The following is a 27,250-nucleotide window of genomic DNA, read 5'->3' as shown; positions in this document are numbered from 1 at the left end:
CAATTTTACTGCTTTAACGTATCTTGAATTATCAATGCTCAACCTATTAGTAGCAATAGGGTATTCTTGACAGCTGGCCAGGGGTGATTCAACTCCTGAATACCACCCTTAGGGTCTGCTTCTACCCCATACCTAATACCGTTGTGTCATTGGTTGGATTTTCTAGAAACAGAAGCTGACACAGGGATTCCGGTAGAAGGGAATTCAGGGAGTGTACTTCAGGGGAAACCCTAAAAAGAAAGAAAGAGGGAAGGTAAGGAAGGGAAAAGACCATGCAATATTTCCCTTGGTCAATTATGATCATTTGAGCAGAAAAACAATAGTAATTATTATTTAAATAACTGATTTAAAAAGTTGAATCCATGAAAGGTCATGAGTGGATATAAATATGCGAAAACATTGATATAAAATATAAAAATGTACTCATAAATACAAAAAATTGACTTTAATAGATTTTTAATGTCAGTTCTAGGTGCACATAAGAGTTGATGGTGGGCAAAAATGCTGACGATTTTAGAGATAGAGGTGGAAAAGATAGTTCTTTGTTTTAAGTAATGAGTTTGTATTGGTTTCCCCAATTTATCATATTATGTGGCTGTTCTCAAATTTTCTTGTCGGCTATGTTTTTTTTTTTTTTGATAAGTTAACTTTTTCTATTACATTGATATAGTTTAAATTTCTTGCTAATCCCTTTGATGAAGCCTAGGGTGTGGAATTTGAAAGTTCAGACATGACCATCCAGCTAAGAACTAAAATATCACTCCTTCCTTTTCACTTAACACCGTCATCAGTTGGTACTTCTCTTGTGGTCCCATAAAAATAGTAACTAATCTATGCCAGGCACTCTCCTAATACTTCATATTCATTACTCTTACATTTCACAATAAGCTTGTGAGGTAGGAAATGTTATTATCCCTATTTTTCAGATTAGGGAGCTAAGGCTCGGAGAGGTTAAGTGAAAAGAACACATAGTCAGTAAATAAATGAGCCACATGGCTACCTCTACTCATTTTTTGAAAATTCAGCCCCAAAACAACTGGCTACTAAAAAAATCAAACCTTAAATTGTCCTTTCTATCGCCGCTTGCAACAATAAACTTCTATCCACCTATGTGTGGTCAAGAAAAAAAAAAAAGAAGAAGAAGAGCAAGCATTACGGTTCAGAGCATTTAACATTTAATTTAAAATAAAGAAAAGACAAGCTCTTGTATGCAGCAGCAAAGTTGGTATTATCGGGGAGTGGCAGAAATAAACACACTTAAACATTGGCCCAGTGCAGTGAGTCCCTACACTAAAGAACGGTAAAGAACTTTTTAAAAAAGCCTTCATGGAAGAAAATAAGGAAAGGTTATGTTGGATTGAAACACAACCCACAAGGACAAATGTGGTTTAGTTAAGGAGTCTATTCAAGAAACTTCCTGCAGCTGTACCCAAAGTGGCAGCTCCTGGAGAGAGAAAATGGAATCTCTCAGCTGTTGTTTCCCAACAGTCAGTAGGACGTGTGCTTTCCTAATGGGGTAAACTCCCGTGTTACCTAAGTCCAAACATCGTTAGCCAGATGAGAAAGAAGAGAATATTAATCATAGCTCTCCAGAGAGATGATTTTAATCTTCTCCTAAGGGCAACAATTTATCTTGTAAGGCTTCAGATGCTGTATAATGCTCCAACTTGCCTTTTCAAAAGGCTACTGAAGCAAGAAAAATAGAACAGTAACATAGCAGGAGAAAGGAGTTAAGGCCATGAAAAAGAAAACATACGATTGGGAAAGAAAAATCCGAGGGGGTTTATAAAAATAAAACAATTCATAAATCAAAGAAGAAGTTACTATAGAAATTAGAAAATATATGAACTGACTGATATTGAACATATCACCTAAAATTGTCAGAGGAGGCTAAAGTAGTACCTAGAGAAAATTGTTAGCCTTAAATATATCTAGATAGCCAGAAAAGACAGGCTACATACCAATTTTTTAACTTTCAAATAAACTATTAGAAGAATAGCAAATCAAACCTAAAGAAAGTAGAAGGTAATAATAAAGCTAAGAACAGAAATCAATAAAACAGAAGATAAATATATTGTAGAGAAAAATTAACATGCTAAAAGTTGGTATTTTGAAAAAATTAATGAAATTGATAGACTCCAAGCAGGACTAATCAAGTAAAAAAGAAGAAATGGCAAAATTACCAATATGAGCAGAAAAAGAGGATTTCACTATGATCCTGTATTAATTAGAAGTATAGTAAGAGGATATTATGAACAACGTCACATCAATAAATTTTACAATTTAGATGAAAGGAGCTGACACCTTAGAAACATATTTTGCCATCAGGATAGTGAAAAGACAACCCACAGAGTCAGAGAAAATTATTTTAAATCATATATCTATCTGATAAAGAACTTGTATCTAGAATATACAAAAACTCCTACAACCCAATAAATAAGAAAATAAATAACTTATATTTAGAAGGGATCAAAGGATTAGATCCAAAGAAAATGTAAAGATGGACAATAAGCATATGAAAAACCTTTTAACATCTTTAGCCATCAGGAAATGCAAATCCAAACTACAATGAGATACCACTTCACACCCATGAGATGGCTATCTATATAAGATGTACAATAACAAATGTTAGCAAGGATGTGGAGAAACTGGAACTCTCTTACACAGCTGGTGAGAATGTAAAATGATGTAATCACTTTGGAAAACAGTTTGATAGTTCTTGAAATGGTTAAGCACAGAGTTATATGACACAGCAATTCTGCTCCTAGATATATACCCAAGAGAACTGGAAATATATATTCACTCTAAAGCTTGTACATGAATGTTCATAACAGCATTATCCATAATTGCCAAAAAATGGAAATAATCCAAATTTCCACCAATTGATAATGGATAACTACATGTGATATATCTATATAATGGAATATTATTTACCATAAAAATGAATGAAGGATTGATAAATGCTACAACAAAGGTGAACCTTGAAAACACTGTGCTAAATGAAAGAAGCCAATCACAAAGGACTATGTTGTATAATTCCATTTATATAAAATTTCCAGAATAGGCAAATCCATAGAGACAGAAATTAGTGGTTACTTACAGCTAGGTGGGTGGAGGGAAATGGGAAGTGAGTCTTAATGGGCACAGGGTTTCTTTTTGGGTAATAAAAATATTCTAAAATTGATTGTGGTGGCGGTTGCAAAACTCCGTGAAAAACTACTGAATTGTTCACTTTAAATGGGTGAATTGCATGTTATATACTCCAATGATGCCATATTAGGTAGGATATCATCATATTTGGATATTTGGCCAAATGAGAAATGAGAAAAAAAATTATTAGGAAAACACTTGCTTCTATTATACAATGTATACAAAGTCTAATGAGAAAATTTTTGTTTATTTTCTTTTTTTAAAAAATTAAGAATACACTTGGATCATAAAAAGCAGAATTACAGGAAAGTTAGATCTGTCTTTGTTAGCAGAACTGTTTGCCCCTGTTTAACACAATACCTAGACCCCATCCACAATGACTGTAACTATTACCCCAACTCAGTCTACTCAGTATCTTCACCTTGTTTGTTTGCTTGTGTTGTTTATTGATTTACTTACTCATTTTTCTATCTATCTGGATATATATATATAATTTGAATTGTTTGACTTTCTTCCACACATTAGTGATAATCTTCTAAATGCAGATATTCTGGGAGAGCTTATCTCCTCCCAGATTAAGAGACCTCCACTGAATGAGTAGAAATTGGGGGTGGGGAAAGGATTGAGGGTTAAAAGGATAGATATTTTGGAAGCATAGACATGAATGGACAATTTTCATGAAGTGCAATTTTCTGACATATTTGTGTAGGGGGGGAGAATCCTGTAACCCTAAGAGGGGAAGGTTAAAAGGTAGGAATTGCTAATGGCAAGCAACTCATAATGTGTGCCTAAAGAACTGTGTTGAGGCTTCTAAGCCTGCATCCCAGGTTCAAGTGAAAATGTTTTCTGGTCTTTTTCCCCCTAAGAGATGGGGTCTTGCTATGTTGCCCAAGTGACACTCAAACTAATGGGCCCAGGTGATCCTCCCACCTCACCCTCCCAAATAGGCTGGGACTACAGGCATGTGCCACTGCGCCCAGCTTCTTTCCCAGCTTTTTAAAGGGGAAGTGTCAGCCAAGTCCCATCCCTTCAGGAGAGGTTTTTAGAGCAAGAGTTGCCTGTTTGTGGGTGGAAGAAAAACCTGGACAAAGCAACCGCCAAGATAAGGAAAAGGTTGAGATAGTGTGACCCAGATTATGGTGATGGTTGTCACGAAGGAACCAAGCACAGAGCAGACTGTGGATAAGCTAGTAATAGCTTTGAGGCAAGGAAAAACTTGGAGTCAGAAGTGCTGCTCTAAAGACATTCAGCTGGACAGCATGTTGTTGCAGGAACCACTGGATGTCCGTGGCTGGATTCTGGGCCCCATCCTTTCTGATTCATAATATGAAAGCGTTCATAATACAATAGGGTTACCACTTGGGAAGGACAATTGGTCAGTTAAGCTGAGTGGAGTGCCTACCATAAGTGGGAATCAGGATACATGGCAGTGCCAAATACAAATTTGGGAGTACTTAATATAAACATTGTGTGCTTGCTTCTCGTAGAGTTTAACATATTTTGAGATTTAACCAACCACAATAAATACTCAGAGTTTCTTCAGAAAAACAGATATAGTGAAGTCCCTCAATTGACAAGAAGAAGTCCAAATGAAAGTGAATTTTTCAACTGAGATTGGAAGAAGACGCCTGAGAGAGGTAGGAGAGAAGCAGGGAGTGAGCTCAAGTATGATTTAGGGTATCTCAGTTCATTCTTCAGAAGAGGAGGTAGGTTATGAGTTTGCCAGAATTAAGCTGTGACTGAGCTAAGATGGGTGTCTGGCTCTTACTAGGGATGGGCTGAGGCAGGATTGCAAATGGTGTTTCCTGGAGCCCAGGATGGCATCTATCCTTTTCCAAATCTTTTAAATAAGTCTAACCTCTGCACAAAAAGAAGCACTTAAAGTCCCAGAATTAAGTCAGCCCAACTTCCATTTGCTGTTCTGATATCCTCTCCAAAGTCTTGAGTCTTCTAACCCATTTCTCTACCATCTTAGTCCCAAGGTGAATCATCTTGATTGATAACACATTTGGGATATGCTTTATGACTCAACCACACGTTTTTCTTTAGGACATTTGCAGGTAGAAGAAACCAACCCCACCCATTCTATACACTCTTATTCAATATAATGTGGAAAGTTCTAGACAGCACAATAAGCCAAGCAAAGGAAATTAAAAGCATAAAAATCTTACAGGAAAAAATAAAACTGTCACTATTTGTAGATGACATTTGTCTGCATAGAAAATCCTAAGAAATCGACCAGAAATCTCCATCTAATAACTGAGATAAGCAAGTCTCAAAAAATACAAGATAAACATACAAAAGAAATTGTATTTCTGTATACTAGCAATGAATACTTGGGCTCCATGAGTAAAAATATGATACCATTTACAATCTCTGTATTTCAGAAAAAGAAATACTTAGGTGTACATTTAACCAAATATGCGTAGGACTTGTATGGTGAAATCTGTACAAACGCTGATGAAAGATTTCAAAGAGGAACAAAATAAATGAAAAGTCATATTGTGTTCATGGATTGATAAACAACATAATAAAGACATTTCTTCTCAAATTAATATACAGATTTAATACAATTCCTATCACAATCCCAGCAAGTTATTTTGTGGATATGAGTGATATTATTCTAAAATTTGGATGAAAATCCAAGGGAACTAAAACAGGTTAAAACTTTTTTAAAAAGGAAAATAAATTGAGGGTAAGTCTACTTAGTTTCAATGCTTATTATGTATATATAGTAATCAGGGTATGTCCTATTGCCAGAGGGATAGATACATAGATTAGTGGAATATAACAGAGAACCCAGAGAGCCACAAAAATATGCCTAATTGATTTTTTGATAAAGGTGCAAAAGCAATTAAATGGGATAAATATAGCCTTTTCAACAAACGGCTCCAGAGCAATTGGAAACCCATAGGCAAAAAAAGGAAGAAAATAAACTAACAAAAAATAAAATAAAACAAAAACTTTGATCTAAGTTCCATACCTTTTACAAAAGTAATTCAAACTGGACTGCAGACTTAAACATAAAGTGTAAGAGTGTAAAGCTTTTAGGAATAACACAGGTGAGAATCTTCAGGATTTAGGGCCAGGCAAAGGGTTCTTAGATTTATTAGCAAAAGCATGATCTACAAAAAGAAAAACTGATAAACTGGACTTTATCAAAATTAAAGACATTTGCTCCATGAAAGAACCTGTTAAGAGGGTGAAAATACAAGCTATAGAGTAGCAGAAAATATTTACAAACAACACTTTTTATAAAGGCTGAGTATATAGAACATATAATGAGCTCTCAAAATCCAACAGTAAAAAAATCAATTCAATTTAAATATGGCAAAAAACTTTAAGAGACATTTCACTAAAGAAGACAGAGGATGTTCGAACAGAGCATGTATTTATAGAAATCAACGTGAGACATCCATGTTGGTAGTGGAAATGTTCTGTACCTTGTCTGTATCGATGTCAGTATCCTGATTGTGATAATGTATTGTAATTTTACAAGATATCACCATTGGAGGAAACTGAGTGAAGATGCATAGAATTTCTGTATTATTTCTTACAACTCAATGTGAATATAAAATTATCTTAAAATGTTAAGAGTTTTTCATCTAAAAGGAGGGGATTAAGGTAACTTGCATTGACATCTGTTATGTCATGGAAAGTTTGTGAAGTGCTCCTACTGCTGGAAGTGGTTTGTTAGGGATGGAAATTGCATCATAGGAATCAGGATAATTGAGATTCCAACTCCTGGACACCCAGAGAGAAACAGTCGATTTCATTTTAGCCTGAAGAACTTCTATAGCATTCTTTGTAGTACAAGTGACTTGATGAAAAATTTGCATAGTTTCCTTTGATGCAAAAATGTCTATTTTTCCTTCGTTATTGACATAAATTTTTGTTAAACAACTCAGGGTTGATGGTTTTTCCTCTCAGTACTTTAGAGATGTTCCATTGTCTGCTCACTTCTATTGTTTCTGAAGACAGGTCAGTTATGATTCAAATCACTGTTGCCATGTATATTATGTGCCAATTTTCTTCAACCGCCTTCAAGATTTTCTCATCTTTTGTTTTCAGAAATACAACTATGGCATGTGGGCATGGCTTCTTTCCTTTGTATTTGTACTGCTTGGTGTTCACTTAGCTTCTTATTTCACCATATCTGGGAAATTTCTTTCTGTTATTTATTTAAATATTTCTTCTGCCTCATTCTATCTTTTCCTTCCTCCTGTGATTTTTACAATAACTCATATATCACATATATTAGAATTACTGATACTGCCTCAGAAGTCTCTGAGTTCATATTTTAACCATTTTCTCTTTTTTTTTTTTTTTGGTTCAGATTGAGTAATTTCTACTGACCTATCTTCAGGTTCACTAACCATTTCCTTGTCACCCCTATTCTGCTGTTCAGCCCATCTAGTGAATTTTTCAGTGTTTCCACAAGTAGTTATAATAACTGCTTTAAATTCCTTGTGGGTTAATTCCAATATATGGGCCTTCTCAAGGTCAGTCTCTGTTGATGATTTTTTATTTTGAGAATGAATCACATTTCATTATTTCTTTGTATGTCAAGTAAATTTGGATTGTGTCTTAGATAATACAAATGCTTGTGTTGTAGAGACTATGAATTGTCTTGTATTCTTCCAAAGAGTTGTTATAGCATGGAATTAACTTGATTAAACTCAACCTGCAAAATTTATCTCTTGGGAAACAGCTCAAATCTGATATTCATCATTAACTGAGCTGCTTGAAATCTGCCCATGCATGTGTAATTCAGGGGTCAGCTAGAGATTTGGGCAGACTTTATATACATAATTTTGGGATTTCCCTCTCTGATACTCTCTTGTCTAGTTGCTCCAAATTTACTCTCATGTTCTTTAGGTCTGAAAGACTATGGGTTTTCTATGAGCGTTTTAGCAACCCTCTGTTGTAACAACTGCGGCTTTCCCTCAGACTAAAGCTAAACCCACCCCATGCTATTCCCTTCATCCAAGTATCATTTTCCTTTCATAAATTGCCTGTTCTTAGTCATTCTTCAGTGCTTACAAGTGGCTTTCTGTGCATATGAGTGTGTATATACACATGTGTGTATGTATATAAGCACATATACACACGTATATATGTATGTGTCTGTATATACACACATGTGTATATACTTGTGAGTGCATATATATGTGTGTGTGTGTGCCCAGATTTATAGTTATCTGCAAATAGGTTGGTCCAGTAAATTACTAAGCCATACCAGAAATTGAGCCCCATTTCTCATTTCTCTCTTTTTAACCTAAAGAACATCTGCTCATTTGTTAAGAATTGGTTAAGACTTTACCTTCTCAGAGAAACCCTCCCTTACTCCCCTCTCCTTTAGGTTGAAAGTGAGGTGTCCCTCCCTTGTGCTTGCATAGGTCCCAATGCCACGTTTGCTTATAGTACTTATATTGTAGTGAAATTACTTATGTGTAGATTTCTTTTTCAAGAATCTGAGCCCAGAGACCCTAGTTTATTTGTTTATCTTTGTATCCCCAATGCTTAGTACAAAGTCTGGTATATAGATGCTAAATATTTTGTTGCTAAATATTATGTCTGCATTAATATGCAAAATATATACATATGTTATTTTTTATGATTCCCTGTTGGCAAGTGTGTAATGTCCGGATATTCAAATGACAGTGTTCAAGGGCACATGTCCAACATAACCTTTGGCCTGTTAATGATAGGATGATTTTGGAGTACAACCAAGTAGACTGGATTCCTATTAAGGATTCCAGAAACAGCAATGGGAAAGGCATTTGAAGTTAGTAACTAAGAAAAAATTTATGTCGTGCTGAGTAGGCACTAGTGCTAAGGGGCTACAGAAGAAGGCAGCCATATCATGAGCCCACAGATGCTTGGAAGGTTCTAATGCCTTTCACACCAAGTAACTTCAGATTCTACTTACTTAATCTAGAATAGCCCTGTGACCTGGTGAGTCTGAACTTTAATTTAGCCTAATTTAGAGTTTCAACCATTAGTTTCATTCTGTTGGGGAATATAGCAATCCTGGTCCCATAAATACCATACTTTTTTTTATTCATTTCACTAGGCCTTGAGCTTGTATTGATCTTTAAAAGGTCCCTGACTAAAGTGACAATGGTCATGGAAGGGGTTTGTTGTGTCTTCCATTAGTATAAACCTATTTACATAATTTACTTTAGAAGATAATCAATTAACTGATAGGTAGCTGAAGCCAAGACCAGGCAAGAATGTGACATATGATGAGTGCTTAAAGAAAGATATTTTTAGTATGTGTGGCAATGGAGTTGGTAAGGCAATGGAGTGGAAGAATGGCAATGGCAAAATATTTCCGTAGCTTCACTAAGACTCACTGTTTTAAAGACCAGTGGTCAATTTTCCCTTCATAGGCTGCCAAACCCCAGACACTTAAGATACAACAAATAATGTTTTCCCTCTCTTGAGGAAAAGATGATGATTTGTGGATGTTAATCATAATTCAAGAGTAAGTCTTACCTCGATTTTGTGTACCTTTCTAAGAAAGTTAAATCTCACATTATAACAATACACAAGAGATGTGTAGATCCAAAGTAACATCGTTCCGAAATTTGTGCTAGGTTTCTGTTTATTGTTTCTAGGAAAGGACAAAGAAAGACCTATCTAATAAACCTGTCTCAAATGAGAGAATGAAGTCATGATAGGAAATCATCACTGTTGAACATTTCAGCACAAAATGCAATTACAAGGGAGTTAGAATGCCATCCTCCTTTAAAGAAGATACCTTATTGCAGGCAAAAACCTCTCAGTTTGCCCTCAAAAAGTTAGGGTGTGTAGTTCCACTTGAATATAAAAAAAGTTATGTCACATGCAGAGGACTGAAACCACCCAAGAGCTGGAGTGCAGCCAGTGTGGCAGGAGAACAGCAGGAAAAGCCCTGACCGATCTCTGTGTCTTTAATTAGGCAAGAAAAAGGCCTAGCTACAGGTCATTACCTATAGTTTTTGCAAATGTCATAAATAATCAGACTTAGCAGTTACCATAATATTGAACTCAAAAAAAATTCTAGTTTCAAAAAATCATTTTCAATGTAGGCACAAAGATTGGATTAATATCCTCTATGTGAAAGAGAAAACTTCTAACTTTTTGTCATTGTGTATTTCTTTAATTCAAAATGTTATTTCAAAGAAAGTATCAAGTTGAGTTCTCTACAAAAATTCTTTCTTTTGGTTTCTCTAAGTCCCAGTACATAACTTTGTTAACAAGTCATTTTAGACATTATTATCATCCTCTTTAGTATTTGAGATTGGGTGGGAAGAGGATGCAAGATAAGTACATAAGAAACCTCTTGGTCTAAGGACATCCCTGTAAGTGAGCTTAAAGCTATTCTAAAATGAACAAGAATAAAAAAAAAAAACCTCACAACTTTAACACTTTATGGAATGAACTTCATTTCTAGGAATTTGGCATGTGCAATTTTAGAAGGAATCCCAGACAGGAGTGGGTTGGAAAGTGTTGAGTAATGAAGTGTTAGATAAAGGCACACCCAGAAGCTAATTGCTGTATTTCTTTTTTCTTTTTCTTTTCTTTTTTTTTTTTTTTTTTGAGACAGAGTCTCGCCCTATCACCCAGGCTGAAGCGCAATGGCACAATCTTGACTCACTGCAATCCCCACCTCCCGGGTTCAAGCAATTCTACTGCCTCAGCCTTCCCAGTAGCTGGGATTACAGATGCCCACTACCATGCCCAGCTAATTTTATTTTTCATATTTTTAGTAGAGATGGGTTTTCACCATGTTGGCCAGGCTGGTCTCGAACTCCTGACCTCAGGTGATCCACCTGCCTTGGCCTCCCTAAGTGTTGGGATTATAGGTGTGAGCCACCATGCCTGGCCCTGTATTTCTATTTCAAGCATTGCCATTTGTCTACAATTAGTATAAACCTATTTAAATAATTTACTCTTCTTTTGACAGTACAATGGCTGATGGCACTCCTGTTTTTGTTTATTTTCTGTGTTATTTTCAGTATTTTTACCAGATGGTATTTTATATCAGGTTACTGGAAAGCAGCAAACATATTTGTTGTCATATCAGAGATATATTATTTTAGCATTTTAGAAATTACCTTTTTATGCAGCAAATTTTAGTTACTCCCCCGAAACTCTGAAATAAGATGTTTGGTCAGTTAATAAAAATTGAGCTCTGATATATAGTTTCATACTATATGAGAGTTCTTTGGAAAATACATTTCTAAATATCTTTAAATTGCTATTTTCTCTTCTCCATCTTCTCTCCCACTTGGTGCATTATCTAAATTGTCTTTCCCTGACTTTCCTATTCTTAGAGGAATTATGTAAAACTGATAAGCAAATATTTGAATTTCCATGAGGTAGGGCACAATATTTTGGTGGCTGACCTGCTCACAGCCCCTTTCTGTATAAATAGATCAGAAGCACCCCTTAAGTACGGGGAGCCCTACTGAGGTTTCTAGGAGGTCAATACCATGACCACAGCTGATTGAACCCAAAGTTTGTCAAGAAAAAATAAAAATGTAAGCTTGTTTTAATTAAATTAATGTACATGCTATTGTTTTGATTTTGATTACTTCTCAAAACAGCTGTGACTAGTCTGTTAAAAAATGAATAGTCAGTTTCTAAGGATGCCACAAAAAATATTTAGCTTTGAATATTTTTAAGTAAAAAATAAAAATAGCATTTATTACTCAATTTCCAGTATTTTTATAAAACCACAATTTCTGATACTTTTATAAAACCATTGGGGAAAAATGTAAAATCATCTTAGTACTCTGAATTAACAGTGTACACTTTTCAGAATTACAGCTTTCTGAGTTGTGAATAACAGCTTCTTTTTAAGGTTACATTAATTTAAAGGGAATCAAATAATATTAAAAGCAATTTTTGACCATGATTAAAATTGTGATTTAAAATTACTTATTTGAAATGAAATCTAACAAAAAGTGAAAAAAATCTAATAAAAAGAGATGACATGGTAAAAATTGAAAGCGACATACAGACATAAATCAGCATGAGGCAATTTAGTTGGTCAGGCCTATGCCTTGGATTTTTGGATATGGACTGATTCAAAAGAAATATACAACACCCGCTGGCACCAAATTCCTCAAATATATCGTTGAGAGTAATTGCTTTCCACTAATTTCCCTCTAATATGGCTCCTAGTTTTTGTACTTTACTATAAGCATCTTTCCTGAGGCCATCAGTGACTTCTTTCTTGCCAAATTTAGAGGCCTTTTTTCCAGTCTGCCTATTGCTCAGTCTTTCCATTATATTTTAGATGGGTTATCTTATTTTTCTCTCATTTTACTTCTAGTGTTCTAAATATTCCAAAGATAATATGTATTATTTATAGTGAAATAGAACATGCAGATTTGATTATTTATAATAATCCAGGCTAACATGTTAGTAGACTCCTTCCTGGCTTTTAAGTACATTTTATATGTTATATACATGTATTCTGAATTAAGTCAACTGAAGACAGAGACAGGAATCATTATTACATTAATACTCAGATGTCACTGGCTTTTGCTCCATGTGCTTGCAGAGGACATTAGCCACTTCTGCAATGTTCCCCCAAGTATTTCTGGGGGTCCCTGGAGGTGTATCTTGTATACAAGTCTTATCTTAAAGGTACTGTTACTGCTCTGTCAAATTATCTGCCTCCACCAGTCATCATGGACACTGCTGAACACCAACACTAGGTCTCTAGAGTCCTTTAATTGTAAAAGCAAGATTGATCTCTCAAAGTAAAAAGGTGGGGGAAAATATACCAGGAAAATCAAAAGAATGTCATGTTAGTTATATTTATATCAGGTAAAAGTGACCAACGAGAAAGCATTACTGGCGATAAAGAGATTATTACATAATAATAAGAAAGTTTATTTCACCAGCATTTAAACCTTGTTCCCTTCTATCACATTTCAATTCCAAGATGTACATTTTTTCCCACATTTTAATATATCTGAAGTCAGAAGGCATCTTACAGTCAGGCAAGCAGCAAAAGTAATATGATTATAATTGCTTGAACATTTACATCAAAACTTGTAGAATGGGTGTTATTTAGAGGCATGGAAGAAAATTCTGGAGAAAATAGTGGTGCACTCTTAATAAAGGCTGAACAGCAGTTGATTATACAGAAGGCAGTACTGTATGAAGAAGGGTGGACATGGATGACTTCTAGTCAAAAAGTGACTCAAGTAAGTCAAACTGAATTCGAGGAAGGTTGAAGAATAATTTAGCCAACTTATTTTTCCCTAGTTTGATTGAGGAATAATTTACATACAATAAAATTTACCTATTTTAAGTGTATAGTTTAGTAAGCTTTGGCATTTATATACAGTCATGTATCCATGACCACGATCAATATATAGAACATGACCAGAAGTTCCTCGTGGCCCCTTGCAGTCAGCACCTTCCTCCCATTCCCAGTTCTAGGCAAGCATCTATCTAGTTTCAGTCAGTATAGTTTTACCTTTTCCATAATTTAATATTAGTGAAATAATTCAGTATATGTGCTTTTGTGTTTGACACAAGCTTACATTTGTTTGGGTAATTACTCAGAATGCTGTGTTGTACTGTAAGTGTATGTCTAACTTTATGAGACTCTGTCAAATTACTTTCTATATGGTATGACATATGGATCAAAATTAACTTTTTTAAAATATGGATTTACAATTATCCCCGCAGTATTCGTTAAAAAATTATCCTTTCTGTATTTCATTTTATTAAAATTGGTGGCTCTACATCTGGACCGTCTCTTCTTTTCCATTGTTTTATGTGTCTGCATTTTTTATCAGCACTAAACCGTCTTAATTTCTGTAATCTTGAAATCAGTTATTGTTAATTCTTCAAAATTGCTATTCTTATTCTTTCTCAAAATTGTTTCAGCTAGTCATTCTATTATCTTTCCATCTAATTTTGGAATCAGCTGATAAATTTCTACAAAAGTTTTCTGGGATGTTGATTGAAGAGAACTGACATCTTAACAATGTTGAGTCTACCAATCCATGAACACAGTATATCTTTCTGTTTAGTTATCCTTTATATTTTCTGATGGATGTTTTGCAGTTTTCAGCATACACATTTTGTACGTTTTGGTAGATTTATACCTAAACATTTCATATTTTGGTGCTATTATAAATAGTACTGCATGTTAAAATTTGATTTCCAATTGTTCATACTAATTATGAACATACTAATTATGAATAATTGGAAATCAAATTTTGTAGTATATAAAACTATAATTAATTTTATAGAATATAATTTGATAGTATAGTATATAGAAGTATAATTAATTTTTGTATATTGACCTTGCATCCTAAAACTTTGCTAAACTCGCCAACTAGTTTCATGAATATTTTGTAGAGCCTTTGGTATTTTCTAAGTATGTATCATGTCATCTATGAACAGAAAGTTTTATTTCTTCATTTCTAAGATTATCAATTGATTGACCTCGTCATATAAGGTGGAAAATTCAGTTCTTCAGTATAATTATAAATAGTGATGACAGTGGAAATACCTGTCTTGTTTCTGACAATAAGAGGAAGGTATTTGATTTTTAAATCACTAAATAATGTTAGATGTAGGGTTTTTTGAGATGCCCTTTATTAGGTTGAAGAAGTTCCCTTCTATTCTTAGTTGGATGATGTTTACATGCATGTTTACCATCTTGTTTGCTCACCATTTTTCTGGTGTTTCACAATACTTCACTAGTATTTTTTTTTCTTCCTAAAGCATGTACTTTAGAAGTGCCTTTGGTAGGCATATGTGTGTGCCCAATTTTCTTAGGCTTTATTTATCTAAAGATATCTTTATTTCACTCTCATCTTGCAATACAGTATTGGTGAATAAGTGCGCAGTTCTAAACAGAAATTATTTTCTTTGATCACTTTTAAGACACAATAAAATCCCCTCATAATGAGATTAGTGAGGATGAATATTTTTAACTTCATAAAAAGAAGAGTGGGATTATTGTGATAATTAAAGAAATGAGTCACCTGAGCCTGTCTAGCTGATTGACTAGAAGTTCCAGTGGTCTGGCTTTATAATTAAAATATTTGCTCATCCTGGTTGTGGTTTGGCATCACATGGTGGTGATGGTGACTATCTGCTCCAAAATAAATGTCAAATGGTGCCAATTCTGGATCCTGTCTCACGGGCTAGGACTTCCAGTTCCAGAACAGTCGCAGCAACTGTAGTGATTAGCTGGGTCCCATTTAGTTGGTCTAATCAAAAGAGATAGGGCTATAAGAATACCGGCAATAAAGGAGTCATCCTCAGGCTCCCTGTTTCCTGAGGTAGACTGCTGACTTTTCCCACCGAGCTTTACTATGTCCCCCACCCTGTCAATTCAGAAGATAGAAGTTTATCCTACCCAGTTTGAGAGTAGAACTAGACAGAAGGCTGCCAATCATTAGTGAGTAGTTGGTCATTTATAACCAAGCATGCTTGATCCAAATTTTCATTATAATGGGGCCTATTATCAAATTCTGCTAATTATCTTACTCTCTTTCTGGCTTTCATTGTAGCTATTAAAACACCTACTTTAATCTAATTGCTTCTTTGTAGGTTATTTGTCTTTTTTTCCTCTTGGCTGCTTTAAAGATCTCTTTTTTCTTTGGTGTTTTGGCATATATGACAGCTCCAGGAATATATTTAAAAATTTATCCTCTTTGTGATGCACCGTGCTTCTTGAACTTATATTTGTATTTTTCCTAAATTCTGGAAAATTCTAAGGAATTAACTTTTGTAATACTGCTTCTCAATTTTTCAAGTGTGTCCTTCTTGAAATTCGATTTTTTATATGTCAGATCTTTTCAGTCGAACTTTAATACTGTTGAACCATTCTCTGTTCATTCTGAACAATTTTTTCAGATACGTTATGGTTTACTAATTATCTGTTTATAATCTGCTATTCGACCTGAGTATTTTCACTGAGTATTTCACTGCTATTCACTGAGTATTTTCATTTCAACAAATATGTGTTTAATATCTAAAAGCTGTATTTGATTATTTATCACATTTGCCTGGTCATTCCTGATGGTCTCTTGTTGCTTGTTCATTGTTGTGATTCTGTCCCTTATTTCTATTTTTTTAAAATAGATTTTCTATATTTCACAGCTGACAAAATTTTAATATCTGAATTTCTTGAAAGTCTGAATATTTGTTATTTCTTCTAATTTTGCACTTATGGTGACTTACTTCCTTTATGTCTGATGATTTTTGATGGTGAATTCACATTTTCTTAATCTTAACCTGGGAATCTAGTGGGCTTAACTAGAAACGTTTTCTTGAAGAAGATTTGTGTTTGAATCTCCTACGACCATTGGGGCACTACCAGTCTAAACGACTTGTACTCTCTTTCGGTTTCTAGCTTAGCACAGAGGTCTCAGATTCAGCTCTTCCATATTGCTGTTGGTGTAAACCTTGTTTGCTGAATACAATTCCCTGGGTATTTTCTCAGTTTAACGTTTTTATTCTTAACTGCATACTATCAGAAGGTTTTGTTTATTTGTGGGGAAGAGATCTGGAGAACGAGATGTCAGGAGGACACATGGAAATTTCTCCTGCTTTCTTCAAGTTCAGTAATGCATAGATAAGGATTATTATTTTTTTTTTTTCAGAATCTGGTTGTTGTGCAGTGGAAGGATGTCCCAGATCATCTAGCTCACAATTTTGTTGAAGAAAAAAACCCCTTTTAACTTTTTTTAAAAAAAGATTTTTTTTTAGAAGTTTTACATTTGCAGAAAAACTGAGAATATCATACAGAGAGTTCGCATGCACCCTGCACCTAGTTTTCCCTGTTATTAAGATCTTACATTAATATGGTTAAATTGTTGAAATTAGTACATTACTGATACATTAACTGAAGTCCAAGTTTATTCAGAATTCCTTGTTTTTTTACTATGTCTTTTCCTATTCTAGGGTTTGGTCCAGTATATCATTGATATGCTGATAGGCTTTGTATTCCCTCCCAAACCTCATCTTGAATTGTAATCTCCATAATCCCCACGTGTTGAGGGAGAGACCTGGTCGGAGGTGATTGGATCATGGGAGTGGTGTCCCCCATGCTGTTCTCGTGATAGAGAGTGATCTGTCATGAGATCTGATGGTTTTATAAGTGTCTAACATTTCCTCTTTCACATACTTGCTCTCTCCTGCCACCATGTAAGACATGCCTGCTTCCCCTTCCACCATGATTGTAAGTTTCCTGAGGCCTCCCCAGTCAAACAGAACTTTGAGTCCATTAAACCTCTTTCCTTTATAAATTACCAATCTCGGGTATTTTTTACAGCAGTGTGAGAACAGACTAATATAATCACTTTACAAAGCTGTTATGTCTCTTTGAGCTCCTCTTGGCTGTGACAGTTTCACAGCCTTGTTTTGGATGACTTTGACAATTTTGAGGAGTACTGGTTGGATATTTTATAGGATACCCCTCTACTGGAAATTTTTATTGTGGTAAAATATACATAAAATTTACCATGTCAACCACGTTTTAATATACAATTTGGTGGTATTAAGTGTAATATATTCACAAAGTTGTGTAATGATTTAATAGTCATTATCCATTTTCAGAACTTTTTCATCATCTCAAACAGAAACTCTGTACATGAAAAAATAACTCCCTAACTTCTTCTCTCCCTAGTCCCTGGTAAACTCTATTTTCTGTCTCTGTGAATTAACCATTTCTAGGCACCTTAAATAAGTGGAATTATGCAATGTTTGTCCTTTTGTGTCTGGCTTATTTCACTTAGCAAAATGCTTTCAAGGTTTATTCATGTAGTAGCATGTCTCAGAATTTCATTCCTTTTTAAGGTTGAATACTATTGTATTGTCTCCTATGAATCCACAAATTTTATTTTTACCATTTTATTAGTTACAGGAGAGTTTTATTTCTTCTTTCGGATTTTCCTTTGTAAAAAAATTTCCTTTATAGACATTTATGTCATCTATACACAAAGATGGTTTATTTCTTCCTTCCTTATCTGCATACTCTTTATTCCCTTTTATTGTCTTATTGCACTAGCTAGAACTTCAGATGTAATATTAAATAATAATGATGATAAAGGACATGTTTGTGTTGTTCCTGATCTTAGGGAGAAATCTAGTTTCTCACCATTAAGCTGTAGATATTTTGTGGAAGTTCTTTATCAACTTGAGGATATTTCCCTCTAGTCCTAGTTTTCTGAGAGTTTGTACCTTCAAGGGTGCTGGATTTCGTCAAACGCTTTTGCTGCATGAATTTATATGATCATATAATTTTTCTTCTTTATCCTTTTGATGTGCTGAATTCATTGATTTTAGAATACTGAACCATCCTTGTATACTGAGAATAAATCCCACTCCATTGTGTTGCATAATCCTTTTTAGACATTTTTGGATTATATTGGCTAAAATTTTGTTAAGGATTTAAAAATCTATATTCATGAAGGATATCAGTCTGTAGTTGTCCTATAATGTCTTTAACTGCTCTTAGTATTAGGGTAATGCTAGATTCATAGAATGAGTTGGGAAGTGTTCCTTCTGCCTCTATTTTCCAAAAAAACGATTATGTAGAATTGGTATTTCTTCCTTAAATGTCTGTTAGAGGCCGGGCGCGGTGGCTCAAGCCTGTAATCCCAGCACTTTGGGAGGCCGAGGCGGGCGGATCACGAGGTCAGGAGATCGAGACCCTCCTGGCTAACACGGTGAAACCCCGTCTCTACTAAAAAATACAAAAAACTAGCCGGACGCAGTGGCGGGCGCCTGTAGTCCCAGCTACTCGGAGGCTGAGGCGGGAGAATGGCGGGAACCCCGGAGGCGGAGCTTGCAGTGAGCCGAGATCGCGCCACTGCACTCCAGCCTGGGCGACACAGCGAGACTCCATCTCAAAAAAAAAAAAAAAAAAAAAAATGTCTGTTAGAATTCACCAGAGAAACCATCTGGAACTGGTGATTTCTTTCTTGGAAGGTTATTGACTCAATGTCCTTGCCTACTCATTATCTATTTCTCCTTGCATGAGTTTTGGTAGTTTGTATCTTTCAAGTAATTGGTCCATTTCATCTAATTTATTAAATGTTGGGGTATAGAGTTCATAGTATTCCTTTATTATCCTTTTATTTTCATGGGACAACTGATGATGACTTATATTCCACTTTATTGGTACTGTATTGTTTAGATTTTTAAATTTTCTGTATATTATGATGTTTGACATCTTAAAAAAATCCTTTCTGGCTTGGGAAAAACTGCTCCCCCCTGGGGCAAGCCAATTCTTAGCTAAGCAAAAGGGCTTAGTCAGGGAGCATGGCTTTGATATATAAAAAAACTAATATGAAGCCTTACCTCCTCTGTCTGGCCCATATACAACAGGCCTTCCTCTGTCCTAGCCATTGCAGAGCTATGTACCAGATAACTAAGTATACTATATATCAGATAACCTGTATACTACGAGGCCATCTGAAATTATTCATACTAGCCAATCCTAATCGGTTTACTCTGCCCTACCTTGCTTTTCCTGTGGAAACTCCAATAGAGGCTCTAGTCTAGGCTTTTCTCTTCCTCCTGTTTTCTGCCTCCTGACTACCCCCAGGTTCCCCATGTAACCCTGTATGACATGGCATGTTTTCTATTTCTAGAACCTGTGAGTATAATAAACGTTGTTTTCCTCTCATGGCCACACCTGACCATCACAGAAAAGAACACAGAACAGGTTATTTGGATCTTCTCTTTTTCTTGGTTAGCACAGCTATAAGTTTATTGATTTTAACTAGATTCTGGTTTCTGTGATTTTCTCTATTGTTTCCCTGTTTCAGTTCCATTGATTTATGTTCTAATGTTTATTGTTACTTTTCTTTTGCTTTCTTTAAGTTTAATATTTTTCCTTTAGCTGCTGAAGGTAGACATTTAGATTGAGTTTAGATTTTTCTTCTTTTCTAATACATGCCTTGAGTGCTACGCACTCCAAGCACTGCTTTCATAGCATTCCACAGGTTTTGATAAGTTATATTTCAAATTTTATTTAGTTCAAAATGTTTCTTTTTCCTTTTCTTTTTTTTTTCTGAGATGGAGTCGCGCTCTGTCGCCCAGGCTGGAGTGCAGTGGCGTGATCTTAGCTCACTACAAGCTGTGCCTCCTGGGTTCAGCCATTCTTCTGCCTCAGCCTCCCGAGTAGCTGGTACTACAGGCGCCCGCTGCCATGCCCAGCTAATTTTTTGTATTTTTAAAATGGAGATGGGATTTCACCATGTTAGCCAGGATGGTCTCGATCTCCTGACCTTGTGATCCTCCCTCCTCAGCCTCCCAAAGTACTGGGATTACAGGCATGAGCCACCACGCCCAGCCCAAAATGTTTTTTTAATTCCTCTAGATATTTACTTGATCCATATATTATTTAGAAGTATGAATTTAATTTGCAAATATTTTGTGGGTTTCCAGCTGTTTTGTTATTGATTTTTAGTTTAGTTTTATTGTGGTCTGGGACCACAGTTTGTATAATTTCTGTTATAGGTTAAAGTGTGTCACCTCCCACTCCCTACCATATATTGAATTCCTAACACCCAGTACCTGTGAATATGGTCTTTACAGATGTAATTACGTTAGGATGAGGTCATTAGGGTGGCCCAAATCCAATACTACTGGAATCTTTATGAAAAGCAGGAATGCCATGCAAAGACAGAAACACACAGGGGAAATGCTACATGATTAGAGGCAAAGAGAGGTTGTAGTGATGCAGCTGCAAGCCAAGGAATGTCAAGAAGTGACAGTCACCATCAGAAGCTAGAAAGAGGCAAAGAAAGAGTCTCCCCTTCAGGTTTCAAGCAAAACATAGTCCTGGTGATTCTGTGGTTTTGTACTTCTAGCCTCCAGACCCATGAAACAATAAATTTCTGTTGTTTTAAGCCACTCACTTGGTGGTACTTTGTTACAGCACCCTAAACTATATAATTTCTATTCTTTTAAATTTATTAAAGTGTGTTATGGCTAGAATGTTTTCTAGCTTGGTGACTGTTCCATGTGACCTTGAGAAAAATGTGTATTCTGCTGTTATTGAAATGAGTATTCTGTAAATGTCAATGAGATCAAGTTGATTGATGGTGCTGTCCAGAGCAACTCTTGCTGATTTTCTGCCTGCTTAACCTGTTAATTACTGAAGGAGTAATGCTGAAGTCTCCAAATATAATGATGGATTTGTCTATTTCTCTTTGCAAGTCCTATCAGTTTTTACCTCATGCATTTTGACACTATTGTTAGGAGCATATACACCAGGATTGTTCTATCCCCTTGGAGAATTGACCTCTATCATTAATGCTCCTCTTTGTCCCTGATAATTTTACTTGTTCTGATGTCATCTTTGTTTGAAATTAATATAGTTACTCCAGCTTCCTTTTAATTAGTGCTTGCATAGTATTCCTTTCTTTATCCCTTGATGTTGTAAATAATTGTTGTTTTTAAGATGTTTTAACAGCTTGAGTGGTTCATTTCACATATCTATATTTACCCATATAAAGTGTACTACTTATTGGCTTTAAATGTATTCACAGACATGTACACCATCAACACAATTGATTTTAGAATATTTTCACTAGCACCCCCCAAACCCTGTGACTCCTTAGCTAACTCTCCATCATCTGCCAAGCCTAGACAACTACTAATCTACTTCTGTCACTATGGATTTGCCTATTCTGGACATTTTCTACAATATGTAGTCATATTGAAATAGAATCCTATAGTATGTGATCTTTTGTTAATGAAATTAGATAATACTTGGTCTTTTATGAATGGCTTCTTTCACTTAGCATAATATATTCAAGGTTCATCCATATTGTGGTATATATGTACTTCGTTCTTTCTTGTTTCTGAATAATATTCCATTGTATGAATATACCACTTTTTATTCAACCACTAATCAGTTTATGACCATTATGGGTTCGTTTTGCATTTTGGCTGCTATGAATAATCCTGATATAAACATTTGTATATATACTTTTCATGTGGGTGTGTTTTCATTTTGCGTGGGGTATACCTAGCAGTGGCTGCTGGTTGCTGGATTGTGTGGTAACTCTGTGTATAAACTATTGAGGAATTGCTAGACCATTTTCCACAGTGGCTGCACAATTTTCCTATTCCCACTAACAGTTTATGAGGGTTCAAGTTTCTCTACATCCTCCTCTACACGTTATTGTTCATCCTCTTTTTTTTTTTTTTGAGACGAAGTCTCCCTCTGTCACCCAGGCTGGAGTGCAGTGGCACGATCTCGGCTCACTGCAACCTCCACCTCCTGGGTTCAAGCGCTTCTCCAGCTTCAGCCTCCTGAGTACCTGGGATTACAAGCATGCACCACCACCGCTGGCTAATTTTTTGGAGATGGAGTTTCACCATGTTGGCCAGGCTGGTCTCAAACTCCTGACCTCTGGTGATCTGCCTGCCTCAACGTCCCAAAGTGCTGGGATTACAGGTGGGAGCCACTGCGTCTGGCTGTCCATCCTTTTGATTATAGCCATTCTAGTGGGTGTCAAGTGGCATTTCATTTTGGTTTTAATTTTCATTTCCCTGAAGACAAATAATATTGAGCATCTTTTCATGTGCTTTTTGGCTACTTGTATATGTTCTTTGGAGAAGTCCCTATTGAAGATTCTTTGCCCATTTTTAACTTGGGCTGTCTTTTTTTAAATTTTTTTTTTTTAGACAGGGTCTCACTCTGTCACCCAGGCTAGAGTGCAGTGGTGTGACCATGGCTCTTTGCAGCCTTGATCTCCCTGGCTCAAGCGATCCTCCCAACTCAGTCTCCTAGTATTTGGGACTACAGGCATGTACCACTGGACCCAGCTAATTTTTATTTATCTGTTTCTTTTTTTTTGTAGAGATGGGGTCTCTCTGTGTTGGCTTGACTGGTCTGGAACTCCTGGGCTCAAGTGATCCTCCTGACTTAGCCTCCAAAGTGCTGAGATTACAGGCATGAGCCACTGCACTCACCTATTTTTGAATTTTAATAGTTCCTTCTATAGTCCAGACACAAGTTATTTATCAGATATATAATTTGCAAGAATTTCCCCTCTTCCTGTGGTCTTCTTACTTTATTTATGGTATCTTTTGAAACAAAAAGTTTTTAAAAGTTTTGATAATGTCTAGTTCATCTATTTTTCTTTTTCTTTTCTGTTTTTTTCTTGAGACAGAATTTCGCTCTTGTTGCCCAGGTTGGAGTGTGATCTCAGCTCACCGCAACCTCTACCTCCCAGGTTCAAGTGATTCTCCTGCCTCAGCCTCCCGAGTAGCTGGGATTACAGGCATGAGCCACCATACACGGCTTTTTTTTTTTTTTTTTTTACTTTTTTAAGTAGTGGCAGGGTTTCTCCATGTTGGTCAGGCTGGTCTCGAACTCCCAACCTCAGGTGATCCATTCGCCTCGGCCTCCCAAAGTGCTGGGATTACAGGCATGAGCCTCTGTGCCCAGGCTCTTTTTTCTTTTCTTTTTTTGCTAATGCTTTTGGTCTCATATCTAAGAATCCATCAAGGATTCTCAGAATTGTAATTCAAGGTCATAAAGATTTACACCAACAGTTTCTTTGACGAGTTTTAGAGTTTTAGCTCCTCAGTTTATGTCTTTGATACATTTAAATTTTTGTATATGTTGTGAGGTAAGGGTCTAACTGCATTGTTTTGAATTTGGATATCCAGTTGTCTCCTTATCTGTTGAAGACGATTTTCCCATTGAATGGTCCTGCACCCTTGCTAAAGATCAGTTGACCATACATATCACGCTTTATTTTCGGACGTCAATTTTATATCAAAACAACTGAAATAATTAACTGCTTATGTGTTTCAGGCATGAACCTAAGCCCGAATTCATTTGCTTCTCATAACTGTGAAGTGGGCACTATTCTCACTCCCATTTGACGAATGAAGTGGCCAAGATACAGAGTGATTTGCGCAAGGCCATATAACTAGTAAGTGGCAGTGCCAGTTGCTTATTAATAAGAATTTAGGTTTACTAACTTGAGAGCCTGAGTCTTAGCCATGCATGCTGTAAACAAAAATTAGAAATCAAAACTTCTGAATACCACTGAAGAGTTCACTTTAAGCAAACGGGGTGAAGGTCGGATTAGCCACTAACGGTTTGAAGAGCACAACAGGGAGGGACTTGCCTCACCAGCTTGCTTTCTACAGAGTAGCAGCAACGGACCTGCCTCTTTGGGCTGAAACTCCTCCAACCCCCAAGTTGAGAATTTGCACCGGCTGTAAGTCGAATTTCCAGTTAGGAAGACTTCCTGCGTTCCTGGGGCAGTGCCGAGTGGTGCGAGCAAAGGTCGGGCCCGCTGCCAGAGTCTCGCGCGGCTCTCCGCATAGAATTTGGGAGTGGGAAGGCGTAGGCGACCGGGCGGGAGGCTGCCCGGGATGTGGAAACTCTCGCGGGAAGATGCGTCGTTGCCTCGGTAACCGCGTCGCAGTCGCCAAAGATGGCGGGGCGAAGTCTGGGTCTTACGGTTAGTTTAACTCCAGACTCCTGGGGAGCATCTAGGCTCTGGCGACTAGGACGCCTAACATCCTTTAACTTTGGCTCTGAAAGTCTCTGGCTCTTTTACAGAGAAGCAGCGTTCCAGGGACTCCGCTCCCGCCACCCGTTCAGCAACCCTGTACACCTGGACCCGACCTCCTCGCCTTGGAGGAAGAATATAAGTAAGAAATTCAGCGGTTGAGCTTTTTCTTCTTTCTTTCATCTAAATGAGGCTTTTTTTCCTGGAGACTGGCTGGATCTTCGGGACCACTCACTCTGCAGCATTCCCTTCTCGTCATCTCGTTCACCTGCCGTTGATCCTTTTATCTCTGATCTGAGTAATTCGCCTGCGTATTAGAAGATATTTGAAGTGGGCGAAAATTTAGCCCAAGTAAACATGTTTAATTTGAAATGTAGCTCAAGGAAACAGCAAGATACTGTTGAAAGTTACTCGGGTAGCAGGAATTGCCACGAATAGTTCATTTGATAGTTTAGGTTATTTCGCTTAATTTCAAGTTCATAGAGTTTACCTTGCGTAAATTTCCTTTAGGTTGGTTTCTAAACTGAAAGGATGCTTCCCACTGCAATCAGAATTACCGTTCTCGTTCAGATGTTCCTTTTCTTATCTGTTCTCGGTGTAATTACAACTATCTTGACAACGGTGCTTTCAGTGTTGGCCCATTCCACTCCTCATCCCCAAGTTTTCACACAGCAGTCAGTGTAATCTTTTAATTTGATCATATCATTCCTTTGCTTAAAATTGTACAATAGTTTCCTGTTGCGTTTCAAAAGCTCTGATCAATGTGGCTCCTCCTGCCTCCAGTATTTGATCTTATTCCCTCTTCCCCTTTTCACCTTAAAACTCGCCGGCTTCACTGGCCTTTTGGTTCTGAGAACTCTCAGGTTTTCTTTCTGTCTCTGGAAAGAAGGCAGTCACACACGCCTTCAACCTGTAATGTGAGTGGCCTTCCTTGACCATGCTAAGTATGCTCCCTTGTTTATCTTTTTCATTATCTCACTGATTTTTCTTTCTAATTAGCATAATTTGTTACAATAAATTCATTTGTGAATTTCCTTTTTGTCTGTCTCCTCCATTGGACTGTAAGTTCTAAGGGCAGAGACCATGCCTGTTTTATTTGCCATCGTACATACCCTTACAAAAAAGTGCTTTTTAAGAACTCCCTTTCTTTTTAATTTAATATAAAATAACTAGATTAAAATTTGGAAATAGTTGGCAGTTTGTATCAGAGGGTTAAACTAGAGTTACCGTATGATCTACATATGATTTATATTTAAAATTAAAGCATATTTGAAATTAAAACTGAAGGGTACTGTGTTTAGATGAACTATACACCGACCAATTTACCACAGCAAGTAGGAAGATAATCATATCTTCTTCTCTCTTATGAAATGGGCAGATTATCCCAGTTCAAAAGTGTGCTTAAGCAACTTAATCTGTTTTCTATATATAGTTCTTTATTAGCTGTGCCTGAATCAAAACGGTTATTTTCATTATCATTAACCATATAGTATTAAATACCTGGATTAGGTTTATTTGTTCAGTTATTTGAGAGTGTATTTTGCACCTGGTTCTGGTGCATCATTAGGGACATAGTCCTGCTTAAAATGAGAAATATACAGGGACCATTATTCTATTCTAGCACGAGTTGTTTTATAAAACGAGATAGCTAAACAGTATTACATGGTGGCCAGCTGTTACTTGTTCTGTTTTCTGTACTCTGAGTTGTGCACATCTGAAGCATATGAACAGAATAACTCCCTACATACCTGAATCTTCTAGAGTACTTCTGTGTCATGCAGAAGAGTAAAATGTCTGGCCATCCCTGTAAGCAAGAATATGAAATAACAGTATGGTATCTGTTTTGCCACCTGTTGTCTTGGCATTAATCATTAGAATGCTACTTCTCAGGGACCTTAATCCAAAACCTTTGCAATTCTGCTCCTGTTGGAGGAAATAATCACTATCTAAGAGGATAGACTAAGGAAGATGGTAATCGCTCAAGTGGATAGATTTTTCAAGCTTCATTCCTGTATTATAATACAGATAGCTAACAATAAGATAACATGATAACTGGTAGGGCAAGCCCCCTCATAAATCCCAGTTACATTGGATTTACAGATTAATTTGCAGATAACTGACTTATTTATGCTATTGAATCTGCCATGAATATGATACTTCTCCATTTATGGGTTTTATTTGACCTTTAATAGCGTTTTATCATTTTACTACATAAAATTCTTGCATATATAATTTGCTTCAAGGTACTGATTAGTTGCTATATAATAAGTGGAATTTTTTCTATTACATTTTCTAATTGGTTATAAATGTAGAATTTTTAGATGTTGATGCTACATCTGTATTTATATACACACAGATCTTCAGTCCTGCTAGGCTCTCTTATTCATTCTGTGAAGTCCCTTGGATTTTTGATGAAGACAATTATATGCAAATTTTGATCATTTTGTCCCTTGATAATTCTCCTGCATTGTCTCTGTTTCTCTGTTTAGGACTTCCCGTGTGATATGGAATAGAAAAAGTGATGCTGAGCTTCCTTGTTTATGATTTTGAGAAGCCCACTTTTAATAATCAAT

General features: G+C 36.2%; 1 protein-coding gene across 8 annotated transcripts in view; it reads left to right on the top strand.

The window, feature by feature from the left end:
• Positions 1-15,409: 15,409 nt before the first annotated feature.
• TEX9 (testis expressed 9) overlaps positions 15,410-27,250 on the top strand; it is a 79,630-nt gene continuing 67,789 nt past the window's right edge. For 2 of the 8 annotated variants that reach the window (XM_033190021.1, XM_033190018.1), the window contains exons 1-2: positions 24,272-24,380; positions 24,728-24,819. Coding sequence is in view for 3 of the 8 variants with exons in the window: in XM_033190017.1 (XP_033045908.1) it covers positions 24,600-24,626; positions 24,728-24,819 (119 nt within the window). In the remaining 5 variants the exon portion in view is untranslated. Of the gene's footprint in view, positions 15,581-24,271; positions 24,381-24,418; positions 24,627-24,727; positions 24,820-25,519; positions 25,622-27,250 lie in introns of those variants that run through there. The other 6 variants (XM_033190022.1, XM_033190020.1, XM_033190017.1 and 3 more) reach the window with 5 other exon arrangements.

The sequence above is a fragment of the Trachypithecus francoisi genome, unplaced genomic scaffold (assembly GCF_009764315.1).
Source record: "Trachypithecus francoisi isolate TF-2019V2 unplaced genomic scaffold, Tfra_2.0 Lachesis_group3, whole genome shotgun sequence".
Taxonomy (NCBI): Eukaryota; Metazoa; Chordata; class Mammalia; order Primates; family Cercopithecidae; genus Trachypithecus; species Trachypithecus francoisi.
The sequence above is the reverse complement of the archived record's forward strand: the minus strand, read 5'-3'. Positions and strand labels throughout refer to the sequence as shown.